An 18,693-nucleotide genomic window follows, 5' to 3' on the forward strand; every position below is an offset into this window, starting at 1 on the left:
CCACCCCAAGTGAAGTTTCTGAATATTGCCATTTATCCCCTATACCTTCCTTAATCCCCCCTATCCGCCACCCCCCATAATAACCAAACTGTTGTCAGGGTGCATGAAATTTTCTCTCTCTTTTTTTCCTTTTGTGTTATATCCGTCCACCCCAGACCGTTGTCAGCCTGCTCTCTATGAGTCTAACTTGATTTTGCTTGTTAGTTCATTTTGTTCGTTAAATTCCAAATGAGTGAAATCATATGGAATGTGTCTTTCTCTGACTGGCTTATTTCACTTAGCATAATGCTCTTCAGGACCATCCATACTCTCACAATGGGTTAAGATTGCCCTCTTTTTTATGGCGAAGTAGTATTCCATTGTGTAAGTGTATCATGATTTTTTTATCCACTCATCTGCTAATGGGCACTTGGGCTATGTCCAATTCTTGGCTATTGTAAATAATGCTTCTAAGAACATATGGGTGCATATATTCTTTTGAATTAGTGTTTCAGTTTTCTTCAGATAAGTTCTCAGAAATGGAATCATTAGGTCATATGGCAATTCCAATTAAAATTTTTAAAGAACATTCATACTGTTTTTCACAGTGGCTGCACCAATCTGCATTCCCACCAACAGTGCACGAGGGCTCCCTTTTGTCTTTGTTGTTTGTTGATACATTGATTCTGACAGGTGTGGGGTGATATCTCACTGTGGTTTTAATTTGTTTTTCTCTGATGATTACTGATGATGAGCACCTTTTCATATGTCTATTGGCCATATGTACGTCCTCTTTGGAGAAGTGTCTATTCAGGTCCTTTGTCCATTTTTTAATTGGATTGTTTGTTTTTTGGTGTTGAGTTTTATAAGTTCTTTTTTTCTTCATTGATAAGGTATTACATATGTGTCCTTATCCCCCCATTGCCCTCCTACCCCACTCCCATTCATGCCCTCACCCCCCTGCTGTCTGTGTCCATTGGTTAGGCTTATATGCATGCATACAAGTCCTTTGGTTGATATCTCCCCCTTACCCACACCCTCCCCTACCTTCCCTCTGAGGTTTGATGGTCTGATCAATGCTTCTCTGTCTCTCGATCTGTTTTTGTTCATCAGTTTATGTTGTTCATTATATTCCACAAATGAGTGAGATCTTGTGATATTTATCTTTCTCTGACTGGCTTATTTCGCTTAGCATAATGCTCTCCAGTTCCATCCATGCTGTTGCAAATGGTAAGAATTCCTTCTTTTGTACAGCAGCATAGTATTCCATTAGTATATGTACCACAGTTTTTTAATTCACTCATCTCCTGATGGGCACTTAGGCTGTTTCCATATCTTAGCTATGGTAAATTGTGCTGCTATGAACATAGGGGTGCATGTATCCTTTCTGATTTGTGTTTCTAGTTTCTTGGGATATATTCCTAGAAGTGGGATCACTGGGTCAAATCGGAGTTCCATTTTTAGTTTTTTTGAGGAAACTCCTGAAAGAGAATTACAAGCCAATATCCCTCATGAACATAGATGCCAAAATCCTCAACAAAATTCTAGCAAATCAGATCCAGCAGTACATCAGAAAGATCGTACACCATGACCAAGTAGGATTTATCCCGGGGATGCAAGGATGGTGCAATATCCACAAATCAATAAACGTGATACATCACATAAACAAATTGAAAGATAAAAATCACAAAGTCATATCAATTGATGCAGAAAAAAACATTTGACAAAATCCAACACCCTTTCTTGACAAAAACCCTCAGCAAAATGGGAATAGAAGGGTCATACCTCAACATAATAAAAGCCTTATATGACAAACCTACAGCCAACATCATACTCAATGGGCAAAAACTAAAACCATTCCATCTAAGAACAGGAAAAAGATAGGGATGCCCACTCTCACCACTCCTGTTCGATATAGTACTGGAAGTGCTAGCCATAGCAATTAGACAAGAAGAAGAAATAAAAGGTATCCAAATTGGAAAAGAAGACATAAAACTGTCATTATTTGCATATGACATGATACTGTACATAGAAAACCCTAAAGACTCCATCAAAAAATTATTAGACTTAATAAATGAATTTGGCAATGTAGCAGGATACAAGATTAACAACACGAAATCTATGCAATTTTTATACACCAATAGTGAACTTACAGAAAAAGAGATTAAAAACAATCCCAGCCCTAACCAATTTGGCTCAGTGGATAGAGTGTCAGCCTGTGGACTGAAAGGTCCCAGGTTCGATTCAGATCAAGGGCATGTGTACCTTGGTTGCGGGCACATTCCCAGTAGGGGGTGTGCAGGAGGCAGCTGATCGATGTTTATCTCTCATCAATGTTTCTCTCTTCCTCTCTGTAAAAAATCAATAAAATATATTTTTTAAAAATCCCATTTACCATTGCACCAAAAAGTTAAGATACCTAGGAATAAACTTTTTAAAAATATATATTTTATTGATTTTTTACAGAGAGGAAAGAAGAGGGATAGAGAGTTAGAAACATCAATCAACTGCCTCCTGCACACCTCCTACTGGGGATGTGCCCACAACCAAGGTACATGCCCTTGACTGGAATTGAACCTGGGGACCTTTCAGTCTGCAGGCCGACGCTCTATCCACTGAGCCCAACCGGTTAGCGTGCTAGGAATAAACTAAGGGAGGGAAAAAGACCTTGTACTCAGAAAACTATAGGACACTGAAAAAAGAGATAGAGGGAAGACATAGACAAATGGAAGAACATACCGTGTTCATGGATTGGTAGAATCAACATAATTAAAATGTCCATACTACCCAAAGCAATCTATAGATTCAATGCACTCCCTATTAAAATACCAATAGCATATTTCACAGACCTAGAACAAACTCTCCAAGAATTCATCTGGAATAAAAAAAGACCCCAAATAGCTGCAGCAATCCTGAGAAAGAACAAAGTAGGAGGGATCTCAATACCAGATATCAAGCCGTATTACAAAGCCACTGTTCTCAAAACTGCCTGGTACTGGCACAAGAACAGACATATAGACTAATGGAATAGAATCGAGAACCCAGAAATTGACCCAAACCACTATGCTAAATTAATATTTGACAAAGGAGGCAAGAACATACAATGGAGTCAAGACAGTCTCGCCAAAACCGGTTTGGCTCAGTGGATAGAGCGTCGGCCTGCGGACTGAAGGGTCCCAGGTTCGATTCCGGTCAAGGGCATATACCTTGGTTGCGGGCACATCCCCAGTAGGAGGTGTGCAGGAGGCAGCTGGTCGATGTTTCTCTCTCATCGATGTTTCTAACTCTCTATCCCTCTCCCTTCCTCTCTGTAAAATATCAATAAAAATATATTTAAAAAAAAAAAAAAAGACAGTCTCTTCAATAAATGGTGTTGGGAACATTGGACAGATACATACAAAAAAAAAATGAAACTAGACCACCAACTTACACCAAACACAAAAATAAACGCAAAATGGATAAAGGACTTAAACATAAGACAAGAAACCATAAAAATCTTAGAGGAATCCACAGGCAGCAAAATCTCAGACATATGCCAAAGCAATATCTTCACTGATACAGCTCCTAGGGCAATGGAAACTAAAGAGAAAATAAACAAATGGGACTACATCAAAATAAAAAGCTTCTGTACAGCAAAAGAAACCATCAACAAAACAACAAGAAAGCCCACTGCATGGGAGAATAAATTACCAATGTTATCACCAATAAGGGTTTAATCTCTAACATTTACAGGGAACTCATACAATTTAACAAAAGAAAGATAAACAACCCAATCAAAAAATGGGCAATAGACCTAAGTAGATACTTTTCGAAAGAGGACATAAGGAAGGCTAAGAGACATATGAAAACATGCTCAAAGTCACTAATCATCGGAGAGATACAAATCAAAACAACAATGCGGAACCATCGCACACCTGTCAGAATGGCTATCATCAACAAATGACAAGTGCTGGCGAGGATGCAGAGAAAAAGGAACCCTCGTGCACTGCTGGTGGGAATGCAGACTGGTATAAGTTCTTTATAAATTTTGGATATTAACCCCTTATCAGATGTATCGGTGAATATATTCTCCATTCAGTGGGTAGTATTCTCATTTTGTTGATGGTTTTCTTTACTATGCATAACCTTTTTACTTTGATGTAGTCCCTTTTTTATTTTTTCTCATTTCCCTTGCCTGAGGAGATATATCAGAAAAAATATTGCTTTGAAAAATGTCCAAGATTTTACTACCGATGTTTTCTTCTAGGATTTTTATGGTTTAGAGTCTAATATATATGCCTTTAATCCATTTTGAATTTATTCTAGTGTATGGTATAATATAGTGCTCTATTTTTTTAAAATATATCTGTCCAATATTCCCAAAGCCATTTACTGAATAAACTATCTTTACCTCAATGTATGCTTTGCCTTCTTTGTCAAATATTAATAGACTATAAAGGGGTTGGTTTATTTCTTGGATCTCTGTTCAGTTCCATTTATCTGTATGTCTGTTTTTATGCCAGCACCATGTGGTTTTGATTATTATGCCTTGTAGTATACTTTAATATCAAGTAACATGATTCCTCCATTGGTATCTTGATAGAAGTTGCATTGAATCTATAGATTGCTTTGGATAGTATGGACATTTTAATGATGTTATTTCTTCCTATCCATGAACACAGCATATGCTTCCACTTATTTGTATTTTCTTCTGTTTCTTTCTTCAGTATCTTATAATTTTCTGAGTAGAGGTCTTTTACATCATTGGTTAAATTTATTCTTAGATATGTTATTATTTTTGAAGCAATTGTGAATGGGATTGTTTTTCTTAATTTTCCTTTCTGATAGCTTATTATTAGTATATAAAAATGCAACTAATTTCTGAATATTTATTTTGTATCTGGCAACTTTACTGAATTCATTTATCAGTACCAGTAGTTTTTTGGTGGAATCTTTAGGGTTCTTTATACAGTAGGTCCTTGGATTACATCGGAGATCAGTTCCGAAGGTGAGATATAACGCGATTTTCACCGTAAGTCAGAACCCACCTACACAAGCACCTACTTCACTCACATAGAGCACATACACAGCAGTAATGAAGTGAAACAGTAAAAAAAAAAATTAAAAGAAAGATAACAATTCCTGACCTTTACTTGTGGTAAATAAATAATAAAAACCCAAAGCACATATGTACATACGTCGAAATAATGAAACTTTTTTATATAAATAAATGGGAGATGGCAACGTAACCACAAAACGGCGTACGTCGAGTCCGATGTAACCCAAGGACTGTCTGTATACAGTATCATGTCATCTGCAATTAAGACAGTTTTACTTCTTCCTTTCCAATTTGGATGCCTTTTATTTCTTCTTGTCTGATTGCTGTGGTTATGACTTCCAGTACTATATTGAATAAGAGTGGTGAAACTGGACATCTCTGACTTGTTCCTGATCTTAAGGGAAACACTTGTAGATTTTTCCCATTGACTAGGATGTTGGCTGTAGATTTTAATATATGGCCTTTATTATGTTAAGATATATCCCCTCTATTCCCACTTTGCTGAGAGGTTTTATCATAAATGGATGCTGGGTTTTATCAAATTTTTTTCTGCATCTACTGATATGATCATTTTTTTAAAAATATATTTTTATTGATTTCAGAGAGGAAAGGAGAGGGAGAGAGAGATAGAAACATCAATGATGAGAGAGAATCATTGATCAGCTGACTCCTGCATGCCCCCTACTGGGGATCAAGCCCACAATCTGGGCATGTGCCCTGGAATGGAACTGTGACCTCCTGGTTCATAGGTCGACGCAAAGCCACTGAGCAATGCTGGCCGAGCTGATCATGTTGTCTTTATCCTTCATTTTGTTTATGCGATATATCAAGTTTATTGATTTATGGATATTGTACTACATCTGCATCCCTGGAATAAATCCCACTTGATGATAGTGTATGATCTTTTTAATGTATAGCTGGATCCAGTTTGCTAATACTTTGCTGAGAATTTTAGCATCTATGCTCACCAGGGATATTGGCATATAATTCTCTTTCCTTGTAGTGTCTTTATTTAGTTTTGGAATTAGGATAATGCTGGCCTCATAAAATGAAAATCCCTCCTTTTGAATTTTTTGAAATAGTTTGAGAAAGATAAATGTTAGTTTTCTTTTTTTTTGAAATATTTGCTAAAATTCATCCGTGAAGCCATCCAGTCCAGGAGTATGCTATGCAATAGGACAAATACTTGGGTACATGTTGCCTCTGTTTCCCAAGGTAGAAACATTTCCCACTCTGTTGCATTTCTTGTTTCAATGCTGGGCTTCCAGGACTCACCATCAGGTTTGATCTAATTTTGCTTGGTTTGAGGTCATGCTCTCCATGGATATTTCTAGTTATGCAGGTCTACATATCCAGAGAAGGGAGAATGGGAAGCAGATAAGAAATTGGTTGACAGTGCCCAGCATAAAGAAGACCCATGCACATTAATAAATTGAAATGTACATGCAGGGTAAGTAGGAAGTGAAGCTAAGTATCTTTCCTCAGTCATTTTATATACATACTAGAGGCCCGGTGCATGAAATTCATGCAGGGGGGGGGGGTCCCTCAGCCCAGCTTGCACCCTCTCCAATCTGGCATCCCTCTCACAATCCAAGACTGCTGGCTCCCAACCGCTTCTTCCTGCCAGCCTGATCACCCCCTAGCCACTCCCCTGCCAGACTGATCGATGCCTAACAGCTCCCCTGCCAGCCCGATTGCCCCTAATTGCCCTCCCCAGCTGGCCTGGTCACCCCCAACTGCCCTACCCTGTAGGCCTGGTCATCCCCAACTGCCTCCCATGCTGGCCTGGGTCCCCCCCCAAATGCCCTCCCCTGCAGGCCTAGTTGCCCCTAACTGCCCTCCCATGCTGGCCCGGTCACCGCTAACTGCCCTCCCTTGCCAGCCTGGTCGCCCCTAACTGTCCTCCTCTGCAGACCTGGTCACTCCTAACTGCCCTCCCTTGCCAGCCTGGTCGCCCCTAACTGTCCTCCTCTGCAGACCTGGTCACCCCCAACTACCCTCCCCTGCCAGCCTGGTCTCTAACTTCCCTCCCTTGCCAGCCTGGTCATCCCCAACTGCCCTCCCCTACAGGCCAGCCTGGTCATCCCCAACTGCCCTCCCCTACAGGTCTGGGTTCCCCCCAACTGCCCTCCCCTGCAGGCCTGGTCTCTCCCAACTGCCCTCCCATGCAGGCCTGGTCCCTCCCAACTGCCCTCCCCTGCTGGCCTGATCACCCACAACTGCCCTCCCCTGCTGGTCGTCTTATGACGGCCATCTTGTGTCCACATGGGGGTGGCCATCTTTGACCACATGGGGGCAGCCATTTTTGTGTGTTGGAGTGATGGTCAATTTGCACATTACCTCTTTATTATATAGGACTAGAGGCCCGGTGCATGAAATTCGTGAACAGGGGTGGGGTGGGGTCCCCTCAGCCTGGCCTGCACCCTCTCCAATCCAGGACTCCTTGGGGGATGTCAGACTGCCAACTCCTGTGGGATCGGGCCTAAACCAGCAGTTGGACATCCCTCTCACAATCCTGGACTGCTGGCTCCTAATTGTTCACCTACCTGCCTGCCTAGTAGCTTCTAGCTGCCCTCACCTGCCAGCCTGCTCGCCCCTAACTACCCCCCCCGCCAGCCTGGTCACCCCTAACTGGCCCCCACTGCCAGCCAGGTCGCCCCCAATGCTCCCTCCCTGCCAGCCTGGTTGCTCCTAACTGCCCCCCCCCTGCCGGACTGGTCACCCCTTACTGCTCCCCCACTGGCCTAGTTGCCCCTCACTGCCCCCCCCCACCAGCCTGGTCACCTCTTACTGCCCCACCCTGATGGCCTGGTCACCCCCAATTATCCCCCCCTCTGCCAGCCTGGTTGCCCCTAACACCCCCCCCCCCCCAGCCTGGTCCCCCCCAACTCCCCCCCCTGCTGGCCTGGTCCCCCCTCACAGCCCCCCCCCCAACCTGGTTGCCCCACGCAGCATACTATTCAGTCATTTGGTTGTCCCTCACTAACCCCCCTGCCGGCCTGGTCGTAGGCAGCCATCTTGTGAGGGTGTGAGGGTTAATTTGCATATTACCTCTTTATTATATAGGATGATTTTTTCAAAGAGAGTGGAGATCACAGAGTACTTACTGTTTTGTAATCTACTTGAAGAAAATATTTGTGTCTTAAAATTCTGCCTTTTCATTAGGAACAATATCCTTAGGAAACACAGAAAGATGTCATCTAGACATCAGAGTCAGAATTGTAGGTGTGAAAGTCTCAGCTAGGGGCTTGGTAAACTGTAGGGAGTTTAGAGGGACTTTTATACATGCTGATAATGATCCTTCTTTATTTATGTCCATCCTGGGATCTTCAAGTGCTAGGGCTGGAAGTCCAGCCTGTAAGTGAACTGAATAGAAAGCTGCAAGAGTAAGTGTGTGGATAATTGTTGTGAAGAAGATTGAGGTATAGAAACATACAGATCACACACACACACACACACACACACACACAGAAACACTGTAAAATAAAGTGTGCTTATGTTCTTCTTTTCCCCATAAAAACCTTTATTTATAAAACCATGAATTTATTTCCAAACCAAAGAATATAAAAGCATCATATTTATAATCAGTGTATAATTATTTTATATCTCCAATCTTTTATTTTTTAAAATTCCATATTTTAAAATCTACAGAAATAGAAAATTTTAAAAATATTCTAAACCTCACCAGTGCTCACACATTGAATTATCTGAGAAACTTTTTTAAATTTTCTATTTTTATGCAGCAGTACATGAACATATTTCTAAGTCAGTAAATGTATTTCTAAACTATAATTTTATGACTTGATCTGCAGATTTTCCTGTTAATAAATTTTTATCTCAACAACTTTTTCAGATTGCCAATGAATACTTTGTATTGGTGAACAATTATTAAACAATATAGAAATATAAATGTAGAAACTGAAATTATTCTCTCTCTCCCTATAGACCTCCCTTCTGCTCACCATAATACAAATATAGTATCCGTTAATTTATTTGTGCCTGTTTTTCATAATTTTCCTCTGTGTCATGCACCCACTTACAATTACACACATATATACACATGTTGATATATTCTTTTACAGAATGAAATATTATATGCTATATTTTATAAGTTCTCTGTTTCACTTAATGTGAGTCATTTTCATTTTATTTAATTTGTTCATTTGGCATATTTTTAAGTGTTTATTGTGAATTTACATTTATACGTACATTCTCCCTGATATCAGTTGACCCCTCTATTGTTTAAGAGTATTTTTTACATCATTTATATAAACCTTATGTCAAAATATAGGTGGTAATTTCTTCATGCAACTTTTCACATGCAATTTGATTTTTAACTTTTGCTATTAACATGACATTTTGTATTATATAGTGATGTTTAAGCTAAGTGTATATCATTTATATACTAACCTCCTGAAAACTCATAGTAAAAGGCATACTAAGGAAAAAATAATTTTTTATTGTAATAGGTTCAATGCAATAAGAGGATATTAATACAGAATTCTAAATGTATATGTCTTATTATGGAGCTAGAACATGCAAAGCAAAAACTGATTGAAGTAAATGGAGAAATGGACAAATCTATGAACAGAGTGGAAAATTTTAACACAGCTCACTGATTGACACATAAATGGCAGACAAAAATTCAGCTAGAAGGAAAAGATTCTAAAATGTGAATTAAGTAAATTAACATAAAACAATGTACAGAACAACCACACAGGGGACATTCCAGAATAGGTCATATATTGGGCCATAAAGCAAGCCTCAATAAACTTCTATGGGGTAATACAATCTACCTTGAATAGCTGATGTAAGATTCAAGGATATTGGTGGGTTCTCTGCCCTTCCCCAATTCTGGTATGTATCCAAAGAATGTTAATTTATACAAAATCCCTCCAACCTAGGTGATCCTCCCCAATCTCCACACCCTGGACCTAAAAGACCCACATGACTCAAGTCTTTCCCCCGAAGCAGAGAAATAAATTTCACCTCAGCCACATCCAAAGGAGGGGAGCTTTTCCATGTGGAACCAGGATGAGTGTGCCAGGGACCACTTGGTTCATTTCCTCAAGAGCACAGAAAATAGCCTGAGCCCTTGTCACCCTTTTTCTAAAGGGGAGAGTTCAGCTGGATGAAGTATCTGTGGGTTGGGATACAGGAGAAGACCCAGAACTCCTCTAGCCCTGTGGGAATCTAAGGCCAAGGCCTCATGCTTGTCAACTCACCCATACCGTTGCCTGAAGGCAGTGACTTGTCACCAATGTCTTCACAGGTTTCTTGTGAAAAGAATCTGTGAGGTCTGGAGCTGGAGGTTTGAAGATCAACTTGGGCTGCTGAGGAAGACAAGAGCTGGTCCCAAACAACTTCCTCAGGGACAGACAAACATGTTGAAATCTTTACAGAAAGTCGCTTTTTTAAAGGCATAGTGAAAGCTCTGGGGGCCAGAGGAGTCTAAACATTCTATAATTACTGCCCTTTGAGTTTCCTACTAGCCTAACACCCAGTTAACTGTTTCAAAGTGAATCACCTCTGCAGAGGAGGCCAACTAGAGTCAAGAGGCCTTGGGACCTAGGTACTTGTATCTAAACAAAGGAAATTCTGAATGCCAGGCTGTGTCTGTGGCATTACACTGTGTCCTCTTATTCTGCAAACCCAGAGAACGCTGAGTGACAGCTATTGGCCAGGCTCTGTACTTGCTACATTGCACCTGTTCTTTCATGTATTCTTCACAAGGGAACTCTCATATCAGAAGCACCAGTGTGTCAAGGTTGCTGAGGCTTACTATGGTGCTTGAGCTTATCTGAAGAAACAGAGACTGCAATTGAGCTCCATGGAATGAGGGTGGCTGCTCCAGACATAGCATTATTAAATTCTTGCTGCAATATGTGGGGTTTTCTTAAGGTAGGGTAATGTACCAAAAGTTCTCAAAATAGTTACATGGCTAGAATTCACTCCAGCCCATCCCAGAAAGATAATACCCAAAACAAACAAACAAACAAACAAACAGACCTGGAAAATATAAGTGAAATAGTAAACAGAGTTTGGTGAGTCCCTATAAAGAGAGTAGAAAAAAATCATGTCTTTCTTTTAAAAAAAATATAACCAGAATGTTTTGCAAGGGGAAGAAAAGGAGTGAGGAGACCAGCGGCGAGTTGTGGGTAGAGTGGAGGAGGTAGTTTTAGCAATAGCCAGAACTTCCTTGAATTTTCCACTCCTTGTCCATAATCCTTCACCAGATCTCTATGCCCTGAAAGAGTAAGTCCAGCCACTAGAGAGGTGAAAAAAAAATCTGCACATGAGAATGTGAACATTTGGAGTGAAGGAGTGTAAAACAGAAATATATACATGCCGTGACCTGCACAGCGAGGTTCAAAATCTGAAGGAGGGGCCAATGCACAAATGAAAATGCTAAACAAAAATATGAATTATTAAGGGGTGGGAACCAGGTGGAGTCTCTTTCTTGAAGAGACACACTGAGTCCTGGCCTTGTCTACTTTTTACTCAGTTTTACATACACATCTTGCCCTCAATAAAGCACAGCAAGCACGTAGCAGACAGACAATCTCAAAGGTCAGTAAAGATCAGTAAGGTCCAGTAAACATTTACTTGGAGACTATCAGGTTGGGAAATTGCTTCGAGCCACAGCAGTCTCAACACAATGCCTAGTGTAAGCCCTGCAAACCCTCAAGGTCCATCAGCCTCCTGCACTTATTGGTGCACGTTCATGATAGAATTCACTCCAGTATGCGTTATGCGGTAGCTACCCACATCTCTCCCTTTTTGTTTTCTTAATAAATCTTGAAAAGTGTACACCACCTGTAAGGCTCAAGTCCTTTTAACACTCTTCATTCCGCATCTGCAGACATCCCCAAGGTCATCTCCAGACTATTTGTCGTCTGTCTTGTTCTCCTCCCATTCCTTATCTTCAGCATGTTGCTTGGGGCTACTGCTATCTGTGGCTGGTGTAGTCATCTGTCTGGGGCCACAGGTACAGGGTGAGGCTCCAGGTGCAAGGTCTTCACTAGTTTGGTAAGTTCCTTCCATGGCTCTATGTTGGAGTTCGATGTTCCTTGCAGGAATCCTCAAGGGCTTGGAGGAGTTTTCTGGAAATATACAAGCATATTCTCAACCAAAGGTTAATAAAGGGTTGGGACCTATCCATAAACCAGACTCAGGATCCTTCCATCTAACCAGACCTTTTTCCTTTGTCTTATTATTACACCAGTGTAGTTCCATTGGTGTCTTGCCATCAGCGTTACAAGTGAAATAATTTAAGGTAATTAAGGTTTGGTGTAGTCTACCTATAGGAGATTTCACCAGCATCACTATTCCCCCCCCCCGCCCCCTTTTTTTTCAAGTTGGGATTTTAGCCGCTGATGTTGGTGTTCTATAATTGCCTGTCCTTGGGAATTATATGGTATTCCTGTAATGTGCTGAATTTTCCATTTTTTACAGAATTGTTGGAAATGACAGGTTGTGTATGCAGGTCCATTATCAGTTTCAATAATTTTTGGAATCCCATGATGACAAAAGCAGCTAGGCAACGATTAATGACCTGTTTTGAGTTTCTCCTGTAAATGCAGTGGCCCACAGGACCTTTGAAAAGGTATCTACAGAGACATGCAATGCCCCAAGGCATCCAAAAGGAGTATAATGTGTTACACCCATTTGCCAGATATGGTCCCTTATCAATACTTGAGGGTTAATTCCTGTATTAGGCCCTTGAGGCAGATGTAATATACAAGTGTTCCGTGATAATCTGTTTAGCCTGCTGTTGACTGATTGAGAATTGTTTAGACAACATTTTGGCAAGCTGATGTAAAAGCTGATGAGATTCTGTGGCCTGTTGTAATAAAGCAACTAATTGATTGGCATATGCATTTCCTTTTGTTAAAGGACGAGGAAGAGTGAGATGAGCCCTGATATGAGTAATATAAAAGGGATATTGTCTTTGCTGTACAATTTGTTGTACCTGTTTAAATAGCATAAGTAGACTTTGGTCACTGGGCCATTTTAATCGAGTAGTTTCAATTCTGTTTACCAGGCCAGCAGCATAGACAGAATTAAAAATAATATTAAGAGGCTCTTGGAAATCCTGCAGTGCAGCCTTGATAGCTTCTAATTCAATTCTTTGCACAGAAGTGTGACTGGTCTGGATGACAGTCTGAATCCATTGCATGATAAGCAGCTTTACCATTAGATGAACCATCAGTAAAAACAGTTAGTGCTCCAGAAATAGGTTCTTGGTTTTTTGTTTGTTTGTTTGTTTGTTTTTGGTATGATAATAGGAGTGTAATATAAAAATTGTAGTAACTTGTTTTTTAGTAGGTGACAGTTAAGTTCCTCTGAATATCCATTTATTCCAATTTTTTCAATTCAAATCAGTCTGAAATAAGGTTTATTTTCTAACTTCATTTGTCCTTGGGCATGGACAGCAAATGACACTAATTGGATATCTGCTATCAGTTTCCTTGAGAACATTGACATAAGCTATTTACCCTGTTTAGGGAGGCAAAATGCAAATCATTTATTCTTAACTGTTCTTGGTTTAGGGAAGATAGGATTTACTAGATGGCCCCAAACCTCTTGGCATCTAGATTTTCTAGATGGTTGCAAACTGCTGTTTCATGTTGTATTTGCCATCCCACTGCTTGAGTGAGGCAAGCCATGAAATTAGAAAATGATTCTGTGGTTCCCTGCATACACTTAATAAAACCTTTCTCAGGATTCCCTAAGTATATTGAATAAATTTGTCATTTCTCCCATAGATATTTTTAATATATTTTATTGATTTTTTACAGAGAGGAAGGGAGAGGGATAGAGAGTTAGAAACATCAATGAGAGAGAAACATGGATCAGCTGCCTCCTGCACACCCCCTACTGGGGATGTGCCCGCAACCAAGGTACATGCCCTTGACCGGAATCAAACCTGGGACCCTTGAGTCCTCAGGCTGACGCTCTATCCACTGAGCCAAACCGGCTAGGGCTCCCATAGAGATTTTTAGATATTAATTTTAACCAATTAATGTCCCCTAATAATTTCAGGAAGTCATTCAGGGTCTTAAGGCAACTCTTTTGTATTTCTACTTTTGAAGGCCTAATACATTGGTTTTCGATTATGGTTCTTAGTTACTTGAAGGGTGTTTCCTTCTGTATCATTTTCAGAGCAATCTTTAACCCCCTTTTAGGGAGTTTCTTCCTTAATTGGGTATACATTGCTAAAGTCTGCTTTTCCTGTGGGTTTGCCATAAGTCATTACATTAAAGACTTATTTTCAAACAGAGCAACCAACTTGGTCACCTTCCAGAAAAGCAGGTAGGAGAGAGACATGTTGGCCAATGCTGCAATGCATACATCTTAAGTGAAAGTAACTTTCTTTATACTTATGGTGTCTCATTAATGATGAGATTTAATGCTTGAATAATAACTTTTAGTTTATTTTGTAAATAGTAGTGGAAGAGATTTTTAAATTTCTCCTTTTTAAGCTTAAATTTATTTCTAAACAGCATTCTTTTTGGCCAGTGCTCATTTGCATATATATGCAAATTTTACTTTGGACTTTACTGGAACCAATTTCTCATAATATATTGGCTTCACATGACTTTATATGAGACCTTGATTATATTGTGAAAAGCTAATTTATTAAGTAAAGTATGCACCTTTATTGAAAAAGCAAAGTAAGCAAACTTATACATTTGACCCATGAAGTACAGATGCCATCTGAAGAGCAGGCTGAGTGGGGGTCTGAGGCATTATGTATGCCCCTGTTTTAAAATTCGGTTACTGAGTATTCTGGTTTCCTGCCAAGCTTAGAGGCTGAAACCTCTATCACATTCAAAATACATGTATATAAATAGAACATAGTTATTACTTTTTGTTTGACAAAGCTTCCTATATGATTTCAAGTATATTATATTGGCCCAATTTAGTTAAAAATATTTCTCTTAAGAAGAGAGAATAAATCCTTGAATCATTCCAGGGCCCTTGAAATATCCCTCTCGGTTAAAGTCTTGAAATGTAACTTGGAAAGACTATCAAATATACATAACCCAAAGATTATATTACACACTGTTTATAATTATTATAAAAGACATCAATTAAATTTAAACCAGCTTTAATATTAAAAATTTGGTTTAGACTATAGAATTAATCCTCTTTTAATCAGGCCAATAAAATATTATATTCTAGGTTGAAGTTTTATCAGACCTAATACACAGACACACATACGCATTAATATTACAATATATTTTGAACTACTAATTTTTCCAGAGAAAATGCAAGAATTATTTTCCTCAATAATGAATTTCCATACTTCATGCATTCTGTTATAACAACCATATAATTTCTCCTAATTTAATTTATACTTTTAATTCTTAGAAGCCTCAAATTTTAAAATATATTTTATTGATTTTTTACAGAGAGGAAGGGAGAGGGATAGAGAGTTAGAAACATCGATGAGAGAGAAACAGCGATCAGCTGCCTCCTGCATAACTCCTACTGGGGATGTGCCCACAACCAAGGCACATGCCCTTGACCATAATCGAACCTGGGACCTTTCAGTCCACAGGCCAGCGCTGTATCCACTGAGCCAAACTGGTTAGGGCAGAAGCTTCAAATTTTAGATTACAAGTTAAATTCTTAGCATTTCTAAGATTAGTAATCTATTCATATTTTAAGAGATATTTCAAATAAAATATAAGATATATTCAATTAATAGATTCAAATCTATCCTCTAGATTTTTCATGTGAGGCAAACAGATTAATGTTTCAGTATTCTGTCATTTTAAAATACCTAGATATTTAATAATTTTTATTATTTAATTCAGCAAATTCAAAAGTTTTAAGTTATCAAAGACTTTGGAAAACTACATTTAGGCATATATAATTACCACTGGAAAAGCTTTATCACTTTTTTTTCATTTTAGTTATATATATTTTGCCTTAACTTTGAGATTTTATTTTTGTTGTTTTGTGTATTTTTTGTGTGTTTTTTAAAATTAAATCTTTGTTGTTCATATTATTACATTTGTTCCTCTTCCCCCCCCCATAACTCCCCTCCACCCAGTTCCCACCCCACCCTCCGCCCTCACTCCCCACCCACTGTCCTCATCCATAGGTGCACGATTTTTGTCCAGTCTCTTCCCGCATCTCCCACTCCCCTTTCCCCCCCAAGAATAGTCAGTCCATTCCCTTTCTATGTCCCTGATTCTATTATAATCAACAGTTCATTCTGTACATCAGATTATTTATTCACTTGATTCTTAGATTCACTTGTTGATAGATGCATGTTTGTTGTTCATAATTTGTATCTTTACCTTTTTCTTCTTCCTCTTCTTAAAGGATACCTTTCAGCATTTCATATAATACTGGTTTAGTGGTGATGAACTCCTTTAGCTTTTCCTTATCTGTGAAGCTCTTTATCTGACCTTCAATTCTGAATGATAGCTTTGCTGGATAAAGTAATCTTGGTTGTAGGTTCTTGGTTTTCATCACTTTGAATATTTCTTGTCATTCCCTTCTGGCCTGCAAAGTTTCTGTTGAGAAATCAGCTGACAGTCGTATGGGTATTCCCTTGTAGGTAATTGAGTCTCTTTCTCTTGCTGCTTTTAAGATTCTCTCTTTGTCTTTTGCTCTTGGCATTTTAATGGTGATGTGTCTTGGTGTGGTCCTCTTTGGATTCCTTTTGTTTGGGGTTCTCTGCGCTTCTTGGACCTGTAAGTCCATTTCTTTCACCAGGTGGGGGAAGTTTTCTGTCATTATTTCTTCAAATAGGTTTTCAATATCTTGCTGTCTCTCATCTTCTGGTACCCCTATAATTCTGATGTTGGTGCGTTTGAAACTGTCCCAGAGGCTCCTTACACTATCTTTGTATTTTCGGATTCTTTTTTCATTTTGCTTTTCCGGTTGGGTGTTTTTTGCTTCTTTGCATTTCAAATCTTTGACTTGATTCTTGCGCTCCTCTGGTCTGCTGTTGGGAGTCTGTATAATATTCTTTATTTCAGTCAGTGTATGCTTAATTTCTAGTTGGTTCTTTATCACAACATCGAGAGTCTCATTAGATTTCGTGAGTCTCTCATCAAGTTTATCAGCAGCTTCTAGGAAATTATTGAAAGCCCTCAAAGGTGCGTATTTTAGCTCTATATCCTCCATTTCTGTCATGTTTTTTTGTCTCCGCATTTTTTATGCTTTCTTGGTGCACCCCCTTGTGGTCTTTGTGCGAAGTCTTGTTCTAGTTAAGCTTTGATTGTTGTAGTTAATACTAGAGGGATTTGACCACCAGGCCGACTGGCTGTGAGAATCAGCTGTATCTGCAGTGGGAAAACTTCTGTCCTCTGGAGAGGTGCTAATCTAACCTTTGCCTGAGGCTATCCAGCAAATGGCTCTGTGCAGGGCTTGGGCGGGGCGGGCGGAGGGAGCAGTTATGGCTGCTCTCAGTCCCATTCCCAGAGGCTCTGCTTCTCAGAACCCCAGCAACCGCTGCAAACCTCGGAGAGAAAGCTGCCCTCACGTTCCAACTGATGCCAGACAATCCCGCTTCTCCCGTTTGAGTCTGAGTCCCTAGAGACTCGCCTGGATCTGGAGCTCAGAGTCTGAGACAAATTAAACCAAACAACAGAGATAGATAAAACAATAATCAACAGACAGTCATATATGATATTTGCAAGCATGCATAACACATTGACAAGACTTAATAGATCAGAGTTCTTTTCATAGATCTTTCAGATGTTTTACATTGCCTGGGACTTACAGTAAGAATGCAGCCCAGAGGGCTCCCAGGTGGGGTCCCAGTGAACACCCACAGCCTGTTGTTTACAGGTCTTATCATATTCTGCTCTCCATAGCATTGACTGGCATCTAAAGTCGTTTTAGCTAAAATCTGCCAGTCACAAGGCATCATATGATAATTTTCAGAGAAAGCATTGAGTCCTTTTGTAAACGGACTGTTAGCCCCATTTTCTCTAGTTGATGAGCCTTCCCACACCAGAGGTGGAAGATCGGGGGCCTTAGGTATTACAGGCTTTACAGGCTCTACTTCAGGAGGAGGAGAAGGTGGTGATAAATCCTCCTGGCGTTCTGTAGGCTTTTGATTCTCAATATGAAGTGGGCAATATACAGCTCGAACAAGTGCCCACATAGTTAAAGATGACAAGGGCACTTGTTTTCCTTGAGCCTGATTTTTCCTTAAATTCCTATCCACTTGTTTCCTGAGATCAAGGTCTAATGTTCTAGCATCAGGGAACCAAGGATTATACTCTATGATAATATGCAAAAACTGTAAGAGTACTTTCTGATGCTTTAATTCCTTTATCCTTGAGCATGCAAGCCAAAAGTATACAATAATGTCTTTTCCCCTTTACTCGAATTCTTCCCCATTATAACCTGGCTGATTCCAGAAACATCCCATTCACTTATGTACACTCACAGTCACGACCCCGAAGCTGGCATTGGCTTTGTGCACTGGTGAGTTTCCACTTTTCCCTTTTCACTCTGTTTTTTGCTCAGGAGAATCTTCTCCTCCAATCCCTGTTCAAGGTGCCAATTGCCATGACCTGCACCGGGAGGTTGAGGATCTGAAGGAGGGGCCAATGCACAAATGAAAATGCTAAACAAAAATATGAATTATTAAGGGGTGGGGGTCAGATGGAGTCTCTTTCTTGAAGAGACACATGGAGTCC

General features: G+C 39.8%; 1 protein-coding gene across 1 annotated transcript in view; it reads right to left on the reverse strand.

Annotated features, from left to right (window-relative positions):
* Window positions 1-18,152, reverse strand: part of NXF3 (nuclear RNA export factor 3) — a 28,489-nt gene extending 10,337 nt beyond the window's left edge. Inside the window, exon 1 of the mRNA XM_023757510.1 lies at window positions 17,766-18,152. Coding sequence (XP_023613278.1) covers window positions 17,766-18,152 — 387 coding nt within the window. The remainder of the gene's footprint in view (window positions 1-17,765) is intronic.
* Between the last annotated feature and the right edge of the window lie 541 nt (window positions 18,153-18,693).

Source organism: Myotis lucifugus, unplaced genomic scaffold (genome assembly GCF_000147115.1).
Source record: "Myotis lucifugus unplaced genomic scaffold, Myoluc2.0 scaffold_2, whole genome shotgun sequence".
Lineage (NCBI taxonomy): Eukaryota > Metazoa > Chordata > Mammalia > Chiroptera > Vespertilionidae > Myotis > Myotis lucifugus.